The sequence below is a fragment of the Astatotilapia calliptera genome, chromosome 3 (assembly GCF_964374335.1).
Source record: "Astatotilapia calliptera chromosome 3, fAstCal68.1, whole genome shotgun sequence".
Classification (NCBI taxonomy): Eukaryota; Metazoa; Chordata; class Actinopteri; order Cichliformes; family Cichlidae; genus Astatotilapia; species Astatotilapia calliptera.
This window is the reverse complement of record NC_137424.1, coordinates 45,293,027-45,310,054: the sequence shown is the minus strand read 5'-3', so window position 1 is coordinate 45,310,054 and position 17,028 is coordinate 45,293,027. Positions and strand designations below refer to the sequence as shown.

Here is a 17,028-nt window from a genome sequence, read left to right as displayed (position 1 = left end):
AAAGGCTTCTTTTCGTGGCTTCCTCTTAATTGGAGCGAGATTTGTTTTGACAGCATGAGAGTGTGAGACAGACTGAAAACAGGTGTCTCATGTCAAAAGTGTGAGAGTTGACAACCCAGTCAGCGTTTGTGGCGCAGTGCAGCTCAGACACTCTCTCGGTGAAGTGATGTGGGCCGGAGAGGATGGGTCCTCCAGATTTTTTTTTGCAACTGGCACATTTCCTGTTAAAGCTGAACAAGTGTCCCACTGCTCCCATTAGCTGTCAATCAAACTCTGTCTGTGTATAACCAGCGTTCGCCTTGGAGAGCTCAGCACTCAGCTTCCCTGACTTGTGTCGACTGGTGGCCTTCTACTGTATCAGCAGGTAATAATATTATAACTGATAATAAATCTCAATCATTCTTCTTGCTAACATTCAACCTCACTGGCCTATGCAGAGTCCTCACTTCACTATGGATGGCCGAATGCCCAAATCTTCTTAAGAGAAGTGGCAGATCTCCCCTAATGCCTTTGCACCTAAATGGGAGCAAAGTCTTTGCACGCTGGGTCCTAAATCTTCTTCTGCATCTTGATGCCCACTGGTTTTTAAAACCAGTTTTATTCCCGTAATTTTTAGCTGTCCACAGACTTCCTTGCATGTAGTAAAATTGACTGTATCTAGTTTTAACTTTCTGATCTCACATATCTTCAAACTTGAACTTTTCTTTTTCTTTGATCTGCAGGGATGTGTTGCCTTTGCCTCTGCAGCTACCTGATGCCATCGTTAGAGCGTCAACACACAGGCAGCTGGAGGCCATCTCACACATGGGACAAGGTCGGTCACTGGTGGCCTCTTTAAAAAATAAACTGCAGCAGCAGGTACATTCGCTTGCTCCAAATAATAAGTGTTACTTAACGTAGATCAGCATTTTTGGGTCAGCCTGTCTAATTGTCTAAATTGCCTAAATACTTCAGCCCAACAGAGCTGCTACCATAAGGTATTTCCTATTTGTCCTACTCTCTCATAATTTACTAACCAGAGGTGGGGGTGGGGCTGTTGAGGGTTTTTTCCCCCTTTAACACTGAACCTAAATGAGATTTAAGGACTTTAAAGATGTGTTCAGGACGAGATCGCTGACAGAAAACCAAAGTTTGAGAGAATGAGAGAGTAAAGTAATAGCTGACTAAAGTGGTGGCTGCCAGCTTGCGTCTATTTTTAAATGCGCGGCATACTTCTGTAGTGCAGTGGGGTGTGACTTCATTGCGAAAAGTGATAACCAGACTCTTTCTCATCATGCTTCTCCAAAATCAGTCTGCTTCTGGATCAGCTTGCAGTAAAAAAACACAGGTTAATGTGTGTTGTGCTGTGTATTGTTTTAGTTTTCAAGCAGGTGAAACATTAAAAAATGGGAACGCTGTTTAAACACTTGTAAAATAAAGTACAATAAAGACTTACTCAAATATTTAAGTTATCTCCCCTCTCCTGGTTTTTCAATTAGACTTCTGGAGTTCACCGAGTGCTTCAGACATCCAAAATGGACCGATGGAGCCAGTTGCATCCACCAGTCAGGCCCAGACTGGGGTCCAGGACCGATGTCCCCTGCTGTCAAGGGGCACACAAGGCAAACTGTGCTTCATTAACCCGCTCTTTCTGCAGCTGGAGGTTTGCAAGGTTAGTTGCTTAGAAGCTTTCTCTGAGACCTTTCAAGGACACCCGTTGGTGCTTTTCTGGCCTCTACAAGTGCTCTAAATCGAAGCGTCCCTGCAACTGATAAATAACTACACCCTGCACTTTACTCTTATAGATAATCACTTATAGAAAAATAAACAGTTCATCAATCTACCCTTGAATCCATTTCCTCCCTTTTTACAGCAGCAACAGCTCACAAACCACAGTGCCTCCAATAAACGGCACCGCTTCAAGCGCAGCATGCGGCTCCGGCTCTCTGAGTCCTCCATGAATCTGTCCCTCGAGGGGGTTGGTTCCTACTCACCTCCCCTTTCAGTTGAGCAACCTGGTGGGTCAGAAAGGCTGAACAAGACCAACGACAACCCACAGAGGAGAGTTCACGCCGGTGCAGGCGTCCTGAGGAGAACTCCTGCTGTTTCACCTGGATCTGCTGAGGAGGATGACCTGATGTCTGTCTATGTGCCACAAGTAATAAGAGTCAGGATCTTTATTTGCACGTCAAAGCATGCTTATACTGATACGGATATGTGAGCACACCTCCTTTCTGTCTTGATTTATAGTAAATATGTCGCTTTTCACATCATGCAATAACTTCTCCTCTCTTCAAGACATCTCCCAAGGTGGAGGAGCCTCCGAAGCCCCAGCCGTCTGGCCCAGCTGAGGAGCCAGGCATCGAGGTGGCACTTCTGGCCATGGAGCGCCGCCCGGCTCCATCTTTGGCTGAGCTCGACAGCAGCAGTTCCTTCAGCAGTATGGATGAGGACCATGACTCAGACACGGAACCTGAAAGCATGTCCCAAACCCAAATGCACGCCTACCATCGCCCGCCACTCTTGCGCTCTCGAGGTCGCGGCGGGCTGCACCGCATGAGCGAGGCATTTGTGTGCTTCTTTGCACCAGACAAGCGGCTCACCCGGCTGGTGGAAGAGCTGTCCAGAGACAGGCGCTCAATCTTCGGGGGTATCATTCAGGACTTCCTCCTAGAGCAGAGAGAGGTGCTCAAATCCCTGACGTCTTCGCCTTCGGCATCGTCCTCATCACGCGTGACCTCCGTGCAGCTTCTGCAGGGTCTGCGCCTCTTTCTGTCCCAGGCAAAGTGTTGCCTGCTGGACAGCGGAGAGCTGGAGCCTCCCATTGAAACCCTGGTGCCAGAGAACGAGAAGGGTAAGCAAATGCAAACATAATTAACATGCAAATCAGAATCAGAATCAGAATCAGAATACTTTATTGATCCCTGGGGGAAATTATTATTATTATTAAATACACTCTGATATGAAACACGGTGCATTTAAAACATAGTTTGATCTGTGTTTTTGAAATTTCTCTAAGCTGGAGCTGGAGCAGGTTTATTAGCAGAATCTTATTCCATTGAGGAACATTTAGTTTTTACTTTGTTACACAAATTAAAATAACTGGAATTCAACATGAAGTATTTTTTAGTTCAGTTTCCTCCTGAGGGTGTTTTGTGGTGTCCTGATGGTTGCTTTGAGTGGCCTCTGTGGATCCGAATTGTTTTGAGCTCATTGCACAGATTGAATGTTGTTGTAGAGAATTTGAGGTGAAGTCAGTTCTCATAGTTCGAGCTGAAGACGTGAGCATTGTCCTGCTGGACTTGCTCTTACCATGGTGGGGTATTCCTAGTCGCACGATCTGATATCGTCATGTTGGTGTTGTTCCCAGATCAACATAGTAAATGTTGTTCCAGGATCAACATTGCAAGTGACCAATCAGAATGTTGTGACATCATACTTTTGCGACTTCGGGAAAAACTGCCGTAAAACAAAAAACTGTACTTAAGCTGCGAGAAACCACCTCTGTCCGCCGATCAACGGACCTTGACCCTGACCCTTTAATAAACAGTAAGCAGAATTGATATTGTCCTTGCAACATTGGAATTTCATAAATGCACGAATGGCTTGGCGCGCCAAAGAATAACGTCACAACAATGTGATTGGTCACTTGCAATGTTGATCCTGGAACGAAATAGTAAATGTTGTTCCAGGAACAACACCAAAACGACGATATCAGATCATCCATTCCTAGTCTGCTAGACCTGTGCCATTTTTTTCTATTATCTGGATTCACTTATTCTTACACTGGCGATCAGGATAAGCAATCACACGAAGGTCGTTATCAGCTCAATGAGTTAAACCAGGCTTTATCAATCTAGCTACAAGTGTGTTCACAGGAACGGGTTGGTGTTGGCAGCATCCTGCTGATCATAATCATGGATAACAGTGCAGGCAGCAGAGTGGAGGATTTTTACGAAGGAAGATAAAACTACAATATTACAAAAAAACATATGAAGAGGTTACACACACAATATGGGCTGAAAGTGACACAGCTGCTACAGACAAATCAGCCATGTGTGTGTGTGTGAGAGAGAGATAGAGGACAAACTCTGTACGGTAGTTTAGGATTAAAAGTAAGTAAAGAGTGACAATATTCACAAAGTTTAATCTATTTAAAGACACGAAGGAGAGCCCGTCTGCGTGGGTTAACAGACTTCTCAATATCACAACTTTATCACCTGCTGCTCCAAAGGGGTTTAATGTTCTCTGAGCAAGTAAAGAAAAAATGCGGCATGAATTTGATATAAAGTCCACAAGTATACATCCGTTTCCCATTTCAGAATCATATCTTGATGCTTATAGAGCAATAAAATTGATGAAAAATTGTAGTCAGTTTTAAAAGAAAGAGTCTAAGAATCTGTATCAGTTACTGAAACACAGAGACTTCACGCTCTATTAAAAAACTTTAGACCCTCCAACTGTCCACAAACAGAGGTCTGAAGGATCTTCCAGGAACGGTGATGCTATTTTCCAGAGAACTGATTGGCTGTGATTTCATACATGATGATCCCCCATGTGGAGATAAAGCCACACACCCTGATTAGAAGAGGGCCTCAAAAACTCACAAAACATCCATATAAAGGCTAAATTTCCTTTTAGTGAGATGATCAGTGTTATCCATTCAACTGTGAGTCTTTTCAGTGCTGTAGTTGGTACTGCACTGCTGGTCCTCTGCTTCTATAGTGCGGTCATTTTGTCAATAATCTGATTGGTGTGGATGATCCTCCCCACCCCTCCCCCCTGGCAGCCCCGCTCTGATAGGACTGTTCAATCCTTTCACTTCCTTAACATGTATCTTCAAAAGCGCTTCACACCTCAAAGCAAAACTAAACAGTTAAACATGATTGTACGACATTCAGTATCTTTCAGTTTGAGCCACAGAGGAGCTCAAAGTAAGTTTGCTTCGCCGAGGGAAGGATTCGATCAAATTTAGCTGACTGTGCTGGATCACAGTCTGAGCACAATATCCTCACCACCCTTTCTCATATGAATGCTTGATTGGTTTATCACATTTAAAAAAGGAGGCGATGGTGAGTGCACCGAGGGACCGAGGAGAGATAGAAATGTGTAAAACAAAGCAAAAAAACCAACAAACTGTACTATTAGAAAACAGTGATTCAATAGACACTGTGCCAGAGGATGCAGGTCTGTGGAAACAGACAGCCTTTTCTGATAAATGGTGGGCTGCTCGGGCTCCAGTGAAAGGCACTGTCAACACAAAGTAGTTTGCGTAGGGGGCGATTGGGGGGGTAGAGTCTCATTCAGTGGAGCTCATATTGTCTCTGGTATTTAGAAAATAGCATTAGGAAAGCCCGGCCCGACGCGTCTGCACTCACATCCATAGCATTCAAAGCGGGACTCGTCTCATTATTGTAAAGACATCGCAGGGTGTTACTCTGGAAGCATTCTAGTTAGATCTTTTGACACGCTCCTCTGCGTAGGTTTGGTCGTGTTTGGACTGCTTTGTGTGTGGCCGAGCGTCTGCGCTCGCAGGTGCGTGTGCTTGTGTGTAAATGTGTGATGACGGATGGTTGCCTGGCTTCAGAGGCTTCAGGGGAGAGCGGTCGGCCGTTGCCTTCCGTCCTCCCTTTCCTTCCTTCCTTCCTGCGCTGCGATTTTGATTTATCTCGCTTTGCGTCGGTGGGAGGCATTTGCATTTTTTTTTCTCCCCCTCGTTTATCATAAAAAGATATCACAGTCCCACGCTCACTTGAAGAGCAGCACGATTCAGAGGAGGGTGGGAGGGAGAGATCGAAATAGGCAGGTTACTTTGAAAATGTAATCAGTTACTGAACTGTGAGTAACAACTCAAAAAATAAAAGGGAAAAAAGAGAGAAAAGAAAAAGTCAGCTTTTTTTCTGTACCTGGGTTGTAATCACATTACATGTAATCTATTACTCTCCAGAGCTGTGTGTGTGAGAGAGAGAGAGATGGAGCAGAGAGGGAGGTGGATAAACAGAGACTAGAGGGTGGGAATGATTGATCACAAGGGGGAGTGCTATAGTGAGGTAGATGGGGGAGATGTTCAAGGATTATGCAGCAGGGAAACATGAAGCATGGAGAGGAGGGAGTGGAGGATATTGATGATGAGTGGAAAAACAGTGTGCACTGGAGAATTGTTACCCACTTAGTCAGGACTGCCCACTGACTGCAGGAGAACCACCGAGTGTGTGTTTTTTACACGTGTAAGGGAAGGCTCGCATGTGAACCGTTACATGTACACGAGTTCACTGTTGTCACCCCAAAACAAAATGAAAAACAAAACAAAAAAATAAACACACTCCTGAGCTTTTCAGAGGATGAGAAAATGTCATTTCTGATTACATGATCAGGGAGGTTTAAACGGGTCGTTTAACATTTGCAGAAATATGCTCGTTTCTTCATTGGAGGCAGGTTTTAAAGCGTGTTTTATCTTTAGGGGAATGTAAGTGAGGACCTGCTGAACAGAAAGCTAAGGTTTACCCTTATTTCAGTTCTGTGACATCTGTGAAGCACTTCTCTAAGAATTGTGGGTAAGCAGGCGAGACTAGAGCGAGGAGGGAGCCAGGTTTGTGCAAGCGAGGTGGAAAATTGGCTGGGAGATACAAAGGAGTTCCCAGAAAAACTAACAAAGATGAGAAAGTATAGCTTATGCCTGCTGCTAGTTAGAGCCACTATTGTAGTTTCTGGGATCCCTAGTTTATGTAATGAATACACAGTATTGCCAGAAGTATTCATTCACCCATCCAAATCATTGTTCAAATTAAATCCATGACCACAGGTGTTTAAAATCGAACACCTAGACCTGCAGACTGCTTCTACAAGCCGTGATAGGACGTCGCCTGTGCAACCAGTCCAGTTAATAAATTTCCTCACTGCTGTTAGTGGTATTATAAGTGGAAGCGATTGGGAACGACAGCAACTGAGCCATGAAGTAGTAGTCAAAGGTTCAGTCGCACAGGAACGCGTAATGCTTCAGCACATCAACATGTCCAACATTTTGGACAATTAAATGTCCCCAACCTTGGCAGCAGTTTGGGGATGTCCCCTTCCTGTTCCAACATGACTTTGCGCCAGTACACAAAACAAGGTCCATAAAGACACGAATGAATGAGTGTGCTTTGACAGAACTTGACTGACTTGCACAGAGTCCTGACCTCAGCCCCAAAAAACACCTTTGGGATGAATTAGATTGGAGACTGAGAGCCAGGCCTTCTCGTCCAACATCAGTGTCTGACCTCACAAATGTTCTTCTGGAAGAATGTTTAAAAATTCCCACAAACACTCCTAAACCATGTGGAAAGACTTCCCAGAAGAGCTGAAACTGTTATAGCTGCGATGGGTGGGCGGACATCATTTTGAAGAAGGTATTATTATTAATTATAATGATACTATGCAATCAAAACTGCCAGGATGTTTGCCATAAATTGTGGAAACTTGTTTCTGCCACTAAAAAGACTCAAAAATTCGACTAAAACTGAAGTTTCAATTTTGAGATAATAACTAAAAAATTTTGATTTAGCTCTACCTGCTAATAATTTGTAACTTTCAATGATGGAAATAAGCGTTCACAATAAATTGTCAGAAGGTTGTAGATCGCCTTTTGTTTGTTTGTTTTTTTAATCTTTTTTACACGGTATCTCACCACCTTCAGTCTTCCCAGGCTTTAACACGCCCAAAGCGATGAGAGATGATCGAAATGACAGTCTAGACATTTTTTTCTTGGAGCAGTTATGTGCTGCTGTAACTATGTCTTGACTAAGAATAGCAGGCACAAATCCCAGTCTCAGTCTGCAGCCAGAGGAGGACTGCTGATCACTTTGATTTGTGTTACCTTGAAACGATTCCTGTGTCTCTGCAAAGGTTTGTGCTCTGAGAAAAGGGTTAATGGAAAAACTGTGCCGGGAGGTGAACTGCAGGGAGGGTCGCTTTCAGGTTAATGTGACCATGCAAAATAGGAGCTGTTTCTACTACAAACACTCACTCTGCACTACAGCAGAAGAGTTTGAACAACATTTCGCTCAGCAATAATCTCCCGAATCCAAAGCACATCTGATTTTATATGATGTGAGGCAAAACAGAAAGCACACAGTCAAGTACAGTACGCTCTGTAAGTAATGTGTGTTAGTAGTTAAACCTTTTAAGGCTGTAATTTGTGTTTCTGTGGATCGCTCCATTAAGCGTACTTTGTCAGATCCATTGCTATCTGAATTATTATTTTCCTCTAAATGAAGGTTCTAAATAAATAATCTAAATATTAATTTTAAACCAGACAATGGGACTTGACACGGTGTGGGCGAGATCATTAAAAAAAATCAAGCCAATGTTATTTGTTGGAATTTTTTTTATGTATTTTCATATATTTGTCTGTTTTCTGAAGGTAATTTTACTTTATGTGCACTTTATCGCAGGTCACTGGATGATGGCTGAGTATTTGAGAGCAGTAATCGTTAAAATAAATGTAGATAAAATGTTACGGTCCCTAATGGTCCCCCGCCCCCCACTTAGACATTTCCAGGATTTTGTAAATGGAGTGGCAGTGGGCTGGGATGCAGAGCCAGCCGTGGGGTCTCATTGGAAATCAGGAACAAATACTAAAGCGAACCACTTGAAAATTGGTTAAAATTTCAGCAAGGTTAATGAGGTCATTATTTTAATTGATTTCATTAATCCATTAGCATCAGGATTGTTACTGCGCTGCAGCATGGGTGTTGATACCGTACAGGGAGGCAGCACTGAAGCACAAGACTCAGGTGTGAAGTAAAAAAAGTTCTTCTATTGACTAGTGAGCACAAGGAACAGTGTCTCAAATATGCTTTCTTTTAAGTTCACTTTTGCAACGTTTATTTTACTGAACTGTGGTTTTATCTTGCTTGTTGTGCAAAGCACATTTACTTTTAACCTTGTGGCTTTTAAATGTGCCATAGAAAACAACTGACATTGGCATTTATCTAGAAATATTAAATTGAATAAATTATAACATTTAAAGCTCATATACAGCCCTGCCTTTGCAGATTTATTGTGTGAAAAGTGAAACTGCATGAGAATTTAAACACAGTCTTGTGATGAATAGTTGTTTTGCAAAGTGGAAAAAAGAATTTAGATATTTAACCTAAGTAACAGTTATAATCCCATTTAACTAGCTTAATAGTTCAAATATATGTAAAGTACCTAAAGTAAATGTACTAATGATGTTTTGGGGTTATAATTATTGATTTACTGATGTGTGAATCTTTTTAATTTGCAAAATAAGAAGTAACGAAAGCTTTAAAAACAAATGGCGTATGAAGTGGAATAATTGCATTCCAAGTATAGAATACATGGAAATATTTAAATGTAGTACAAGTACATTAAATCTATGTGAAGTACTTGAGTAAATGTACTCAGTTACATTCCTACTAGTCCTATCTGTGCTCTCATCCAGTGGTATCAGGAACTACAAGATTAACATTCCTCTGGTTTGAAGGTGCTGCTTTGGTGGTGGGGGAATCACATTTTGAGGGTGGGCTGGTGCCCACCCATGCCCACCTTCTAGACACGCCTCTGCAGAAGACCAAACCACAATATAGGAGGGAGAGCCAATTTTTTAATTGTATTTTTATTGTTTAAATATAAAATTACCTGAAGAATTTTGAGGGGTTGTTGTTATATTTATAGTTATATTTACAGTGATGCACAGTGGAACAACACTGTTCCTCACCCAAAAAGGTGATTACGTCATTTGGAAGAAGGTGCGGCCCCAAGATCCTCTTCTAGAGACGTACCTTTGTTTTAATTTCCATGGGTGCTTCTCAAAATGCAGGACAGAATAAAAACTGGAAAAAAAGCTTTTCTTCTGCGTTTTCTTAATTTAAAAGGAATTTCATGCATTATGAAAAGTGTTGCTGCAGACCTTTCTGTGTCAGTATTTCCCAGTTGCACAAAACACAAAAATTAGTTCTCTTCCTTCCTTGTGCATCAGTTTGTCAGAATAAATGCTGGTTTTCCCGAATAACAAGCCCCTCCCCTTTTTCGCAGACCTGGCGTTGGAGCGCTCCATGTTCTCCTGTGTGCTCAGGCCTCTGAGGTCCCACCTCGAGAAAGCCCTGGTCGCTTTGCACAATCAGGACGGCTCCACCCAGCGTCTCACCCAGAACCTGCTCCGGCTGAAAGGGGACGCCACCATGGAAAGGCTCGGTGTTCGGACGGGCGTTCCAGACAGCCGAGAGGTGGAGAGGGTGAAGCAGAAACTGGTCCTGATGCAGCGGACGCACTCGCCCATCGACAAGGTGCTGCTGCTGCTCCAAGTGTGCAAGTGTGTGCACAAGGCCATGGGGTCCTTACACGGTGAGACTGCTGGATGCTGCACAGACAGAAACACAGGTAGCCAGAGATGGAGTCACTTCAGCTGGAGTTTTATGTGGATTTGTGATGTTTTTAGTTAAAGATCAGGTTTGAGACTGGAGACTTTTCACTTTCTGTGGCGTTTACAGATAAAGGGCTTTGTCGCTGCTGCTTGTGATCCTGGCTGTAAAAAAAAAAAAAAAGAAAGACGAAAAAATGAAGGTCAGGCGTCTCTGCAGAGCCATTCTTCACTGTCAAAACCTTCACATTTCAAACTGTATCTGTGTGGGCAGCAGCACAACCTGCTTGCTTTTGTACACTTGTTTATTTGGTACAATGTTCATTTCAAGCTGTCAGAAAGAACGATGACAGCCTCTTCTTTTCCTTTCCTTCTCTTAATATATATGCAGGACAGGAAGTTAGCTGGGACGACTTCCTGCCGTCGTTGTCTTATGTGATCGTGGAGTGTAACAAGCCTCACATCCTCATAGAGGTGGAGTACATGATGGAGCTGCTGGAGCCCTCATGGCTCGGAGGAGAGGGTAGGTCCTAAACTGTGGCATCGGTCGCACCGCAACACTGTATCAGGTCGTCCCAGGATATCTTTGGTACAACAGCCATCATTAAACCTCTGTTACTGTGCAGCGCAGGAGCAGCTATCACAATAGTTTTGTTACGTTTGCTGTCTTTGTTTTGGGACAGCACAGTGCATAACTGAGTTAGGTTATTTTTAATCACCGTCTGTAATAGCCAGACAACATAAACATTTGATGATATAATAATCAAAAGTAATTTATGGGCCAAAGGCTAAATAGGACCAAATTACTTCTCAGGTGCTTTTGATTCCTCTGAGTTTGGGGGTCAACCATCCAAAGCAATAAACAATGCACGAGAGAGATAAAAAAAGAGAGTGTCGGTAGGGTGGCGGGGATGGAGACAAGTCTCAGGGGTGATTTATGACAGAAGGATGGCAGCATGAGTGAAGGTTTACAAAATGGGAGTGAGATCTGCTGTGATGTATGTTTTGGAGACGGTGGTACTGACAAAAAAGACAGGAGACCGAGCTGGAGATGAAATGAGTAGATCAGAGCGACGGCGCAGGTTGAGCAGTTTGGAGAGAAAGTTAGAGAAACAAGGGTCAGAGGGTTTGGACATGTGCAGAGGAGGAAGAGTGGATATATTTGACAAAGGATGTTGAAGGTGGAGCTGCCAGGCAGGAGGAGAAGAGGAAGAGCACAGAGGAGATTCATGGGTGTAGTGAATGAGGAGTGTTGGTGTGACGGAGGAGGATAGGGTGAGATGGAGGCAGATGACCCGCCGCAGCATCTCGTAAAGGAAGCAGCTGAAAGAGGAAGAAGAAATCAAATTGTATCCAGACTGGAATATTTTTAAGTGCAACCTTAAACTGTTTTTAAAAAGGTCATTCACAAGTGATTTGGTGTTTTTTTGTTGTGTGAAGCTTTTCTTATGTGTTTTTATGTTTATATGGTGGCAATGCAAATTACTCTAACGAACACTGTGCTGTTGGACTTCTACTAATACTACATACCTATTCCCATATAAAGAAAAGTGACTTTAATGAATAAATTCGATTAGTAGAAATAAAACACTGATGCAAAACTTTTGTAGATACTTGGATGTATTTGATAATCAAAAATCGTCAGGGATGCAGGAGAGAGGACACAAGTGTGAAAACGGCAAAGGAAGACAAACAGGAATTAAAACCAGAAGAGACACACACAAAAAGCTAACCTTTCAATCTAAAACAGGAAGTTAAAGATGAAAAACTAACAAAAGACAGAGAGAAGGAACACAGGTAACAGCAAAATAAAAAGAACAGATATTATGAAGGTTTATGACAGCTAGTTAATTTTTTTTTCCTGGTTTCAAAAATACACATTTTCAGATATTACCACAAATCTGCGTTTGATGATTCACATTTTACTCGCTTTTTGTCTTAAAATTGCACTGACTGTTCATAATCTACTCTGTCTTATTTGTATTTTGGTAGCTATTACTACATTATTATTATATTATTATCCTCTATTATTAATTCGTACCTCTGACTTACACAGGAAGAGTGTAGGAAGTGAATTTAGGAAGTAAATAAAAAAAAAATCTCTTGAAAGCAGAACATGGCAGTGAAGTTTAAGACAATCTTTTTAAGGACAGAGTAGGAGGAAGTACTATGTGATGCAAGATTTAGTCCTGTTTTTACACTCTTTTTCCCTCCTACACCTTTTTCGCCTACAGGTGGCTACTACCTGACCAGCGTGTACGCCAGCCTGCGTCTGATCCAGAGCCTGGACAAGGAGCAGCCGTTCTCGGGCTGCCTGACGCCAGAGGTCCAAGAAGCGCTGAAAGAGTGGAGCTGCAGACGGAGCCGAGAGGCCCAGAGACAGAAAGAGAATCAGCAGAGCCAAGTAGGCGCCGCCTGCTTCGATTGTAGCAGTGCACAAGCCCTAGTAGCATTACATGTGGGTTTGTTGTGGAGTAATGTAGTATACAGCCTTCACACAAACCTCTCTTGTGTGAAATGGTGATTTATGTGTGGACAGCTGCTTATTATGCAGTGAGACAACTCTAATGGGATATTTTGGCCCGTGTGGACGACTTAACGGCAGAAACGGTTTAAAGACACGAAACTAAATCTTACAGGTGGATGAATGACGATCAAAAGAAAAACAAACACATGTGAGGCGGATGTCTTATTTTTTTCTTTCTTTAATCTGTTTTTCTACATGAAGGTTATTACAAACGCAGGGAATTGGATTAAACTGATAATATGGATAAAGAAACTAATGCTAATCAGTAGCTTTGCAGAAATCTCCTTACAGTTTTGAGCTTTCTTGGATAACTCTGGTCAAGCCTGTAAAAGTGTGGCTTTTATTCCATTTTTCTTGGACTGGCTCCATAATGTAGTGGTTTGCACGTTTGCCCAACAAGCAGAAGATCTCTGGTTTGATCCCAGGAGGAGATGCAAATCCCTTTGAGGTTGAATCAGTAGGGGCATCTGGCATAAAGAAAATGTGCCAAATTAAACACGCAGAGCTACCCTGCTGTGGCACCCTGTTGGGAATTAGGGAGCAGCCAAAGTAAGCTTTTATTTTATTCTATACTTCTTGGCAGATTTTCTCAGCCTGATGGGATGCAAGGCGCCTATTCAGACCTCTCGACTGATGTTTTGTGGCGTTTAAGTCTGGGATTTGATGGGGTCACTTAGCGACAGGCAGAGAGCTGCTTTGAGGCCACTCCAGAGTGGCTGTTTGGTTATTAGCTTCAAGTCACTGTCATGCTAAAAAGGTGAACCGTCGCCTGTTTGTCAGGTGGTTTATCTCCGTCTCTCTGCTCTGATCAGTCTGCCTTTCCCTCAGATTGATGCTATTTCCAAGCAGTGCCTGGCGTTTCCTGGACATCCACCATTTCACACACGCTGACACTCCAACGGATGGATTCAAGGGGGTTTTAGGGGTGTCAGCACGGGGTTTGGTATCTTAACCAAGGATACTTAGACATGTGGCCTGGAGCAGTCAGAGATTAACCCATTGACCTTCTGATTGGACCTGCTGTAACACCTGAGCTACAGCTGCCCAGTGTAAGAAGCAAAGCATCAGACTTGGGTATTAAACAGCACGTCTTAGATTGTAAGAAAGAGGAAGTAATTGTAGGAGCTGCTTGAAGTAAGATAAGATAAGATAACCTTTATTAGTCCCACACGTGGGAAATTTGTTTTGTCACAGCAGGAAGTGGACAGTGCAAAAGTTATGAGGCAAAAATTAGAATACAATAAGAATAAATACAGTACACAACTGTACAGAATAGAATAAAATACTATATACAGTAGAATAAAATAGAATAAATATACAATAAGATAAAAATAGAATACAAATACAAATACTATATACAACTGAGTAAAAATACAACGATGACAGAAAGGATTATTGCACTTAGTATTATTGCATATGTATGGATGTGTGTGCTTGATCAGTTAAAGTCTTTATTATGGAGTCTGACAGCAGTGGGGAGGAAAGACCTGCGAAATCTCTCCGTCCCACACCGTGGGTGCCGCAGTCTCCCACTGAAGGAGCTGCTCAGTGCTGTCACAGTCTGCTGCATGGGGTGGGAGATGTTGTCCATCAGGGATGACAGCTTAGCCGCCGTTCTCCTGTCACTCACCACCTCCACTGGGTCCAGAGGGCATCCTAGAACAGAGCTGGCCCTTCGGATCACCCTGTTCAGTCTCTTCCTGTCCCCAGCAGAGATGCTGCCGCCCCAGCAGACCACACCATAAAAGATAGCAGAAGCCACAACAGAGTCATAGAATTTCTTCAGGAGTGGGCCCTCCACTCCAAACGACCTGAGTCTCCGCAGCAGGTACAGCCTGCTCTGCCCTTTCCTGTAGAGGGCGTCTGAGTTATGAGTCCAGTCCAGTCTATTGTTCAGATGAACACCAAGGTACCTGTAGCTGTCCACAGCCTCAATGTCCATACCTTGGATGTTCAGTGGTTGCAGTGGAGAATGCTTGTGCCTGCGGAAGTCTACCACCAGTTCCTTGGTTTTACTGGCGTTGATCTGGAGGTAGTTCAGCTGGCACCAGTCCACAAAGTCTTGGGTCAGACCTCTGTACTCCTTGTCGTCCCCATCAGTGATGAGGCCGACTATTGCAGAGTCATCAGAGAACTTCTGCAGGAAGCACTGGGTGGAATTGTGGGAGAAGTCTGCAGTGTAGATGGTGAAGAGGAACGGAAAAGTCTAATTCGCAGCAAGGATGTGGACATTTTATGTCCTGCATCCTGCACGCTCAGTCCTGCTGCTATTTCCAGGTTTAAGAAGACATCGGAGGACAACTATCTCCTGTCCCAATCTTTTTCTCTAAATGTTTTTTGGGGTTATAAGGCTCATCAGAACAGAATATCTATCCATCAAGGTTCCAGTTCAGGATGCTCGGACTGCAGGGCTAACACAGAGAGACAGACAGCTATTCACATTCACACCTATGGGCAACTTAGAATCATCAGTTACGTTAACCCCACTAACTGCATCTCTTTGGACTGTGGGAGGAAGCCAGAGTACCCGGAGAGAACATGCAAACGCCACACAGGTGGGGTCGAACCCAGTGAGGCAACAGTGCTAATCACCACTCCACCATGCCGCCTATCAGACCAGAACATCTTTTACTCAGATGTTCTCAATCTGCAGGTTTTGTTCTATTTGCAGAGGAGTCTACTTTGGGGTTTTGATTTCACCCTTTCACCAAGAAACTGTGTGTTTGATTTATCAGTTTGGCAGTTTCAGCATAATTACAGAGTTACTAGAAATAGCTTGTTTAGTAAATGTGAATACTTTCTGGATCTACTCTAGCTTATCTCATACAAGGGCCAAGACAAGTGTTTCCATGCAGCTGCAAAGCTTCTGCATGCTGCTTTGACTAGTGCTGGTGTTGGACAGCAGTATAGCTTTAACCATTTTCTGCACGTTTATGGATTAAACACAAAGCTGCACTCAGAAGCAGGCTACCCTGGCTTCGTCTTTGACTGTCAGAGAATAACAAAGCAAATCATCGCTTGATGGCACCAGTTAAAATCTCTTTTCTTCTGGCAGAACAATCAAAGTCTCTCTCGTATCAAACGTGTGGTCTTTGCAGCTTGGAGCGGCCAGCATCTGCTTAGAACTGTCACAGTGCGCTTTGGCACATAAAAATTGCACGAAAGAAGCAAGCGACATCGAAAAAGAGGTGCTAATCCATCCAAAGAGGTCAGATATTACAGCACATTAATTACACTGATGGCAACACAGTGTTGAGCAACATCACACTGTCCTCTATCTGTGACTCTGGCAGGTGGGGTAGAAAAAAAAGGAGCAGTGATCCACATTTGACTCAAAGTTGATTTCGGGCATCACCGCTGAAGCTTCTTGATGAAGTCGGGGACAGAGCTGGAGTTTTTGGAAAGCCGGTTTTTAAATCAGAGGTGAAAGAGCACACCTGGATTTCCCTGTTTTGGTTTTCTGAGTGCAAACACGTTTCAAATTCATTTGGGGGGATTAGTTTTTAGACATTTTTAGAGGTAATCCTCTGATCTGGGGCCGCTGGCTTACGACCGGTCGTGCACTAATGCGCGCTCACACACACACTAACACACACGCACGCTGACTTTTTACCTACACTCTCCTATTATCATCCTGCTGGCCCCACGTTTGTGTAACGGTCCACCAGATGCCATGGAAAACAGGCATTGTCATCCACAACGTTTCTGTCTCGTCACGTGGTTCCTCTCCTGGCTTCAAATAGCCGATCTAACTCACCCGGCAGCCAGATTTTCCACTGACACAGGCGGGGATCAGTGAGCCAAGTGCTATGAAGAAGTGGGCGGTCAGATAACATGAAATTTATTGAGCTGCATCTACCCATCGAAGCAGGCAAACACAATATGCACACGGACAGCGAGGAGCTCAGTGACTCTGTAAGTTCTGATAATGGCTGACCTGTTGATTATATTTGCTACTGACTGCTTTTTCTTTCTTTTTTTCTGCTTCTTTTAAAAGCCACTTATTCGTCTGTGGTGTGTGTGTGTGTTGAGGGAGGCAGGCTGGATGGTTTGTCTGTTTGTGTGTTTCCGTGAGCGACAGGGAAGAGGATTCTCCCTGGTTTCTCAAGGTTGGATGTTTGGTAAAAAGGATTATGTCCAGCATGTTTTCACAGTGTGT

At 43.4% G+C, this 17,028-nt stretch overlaps 1 protein-coding gene across 1 annotated transcript in view; it reads left to right on the top strand.

Moving 5' to 3' along the window:
* Nucleotides 1-17,028, top strand: part of rin1b (Ras and Rab interactor 1b) — a 42,088-nt gene that overhangs the window by 22,286 nt on the left and 2,774 nt on the right. Inside the window, exons 4-11 of the mRNA XM_026162375.2 lie at nucleotides 292-364; nucleotides 723-814; nucleotides 1,479-1,651; nucleotides 1,853-2,137; nucleotides 2,278-2,833; nucleotides 10,018-10,326; nucleotides 10,734-10,865; nucleotides 12,577-12,746. Coding sequence (XP_026018160.1) covers nucleotides 292-364; nucleotides 723-814; nucleotides 1,479-1,651; nucleotides 1,853-2,137; nucleotides 2,278-2,833; nucleotides 10,018-10,326; nucleotides 10,734-10,865; nucleotides 12,577-12,746 — 1,790 coding nt within the window. The remainder of the gene's footprint in view (nucleotides 1-291; nucleotides 365-722; nucleotides 815-1,478; nucleotides 1,652-1,852; nucleotides 2,138-2,277; nucleotides 2,834-10,017; nucleotides 10,327-10,733; nucleotides 10,866-12,576; nucleotides 12,747-17,028) is intronic.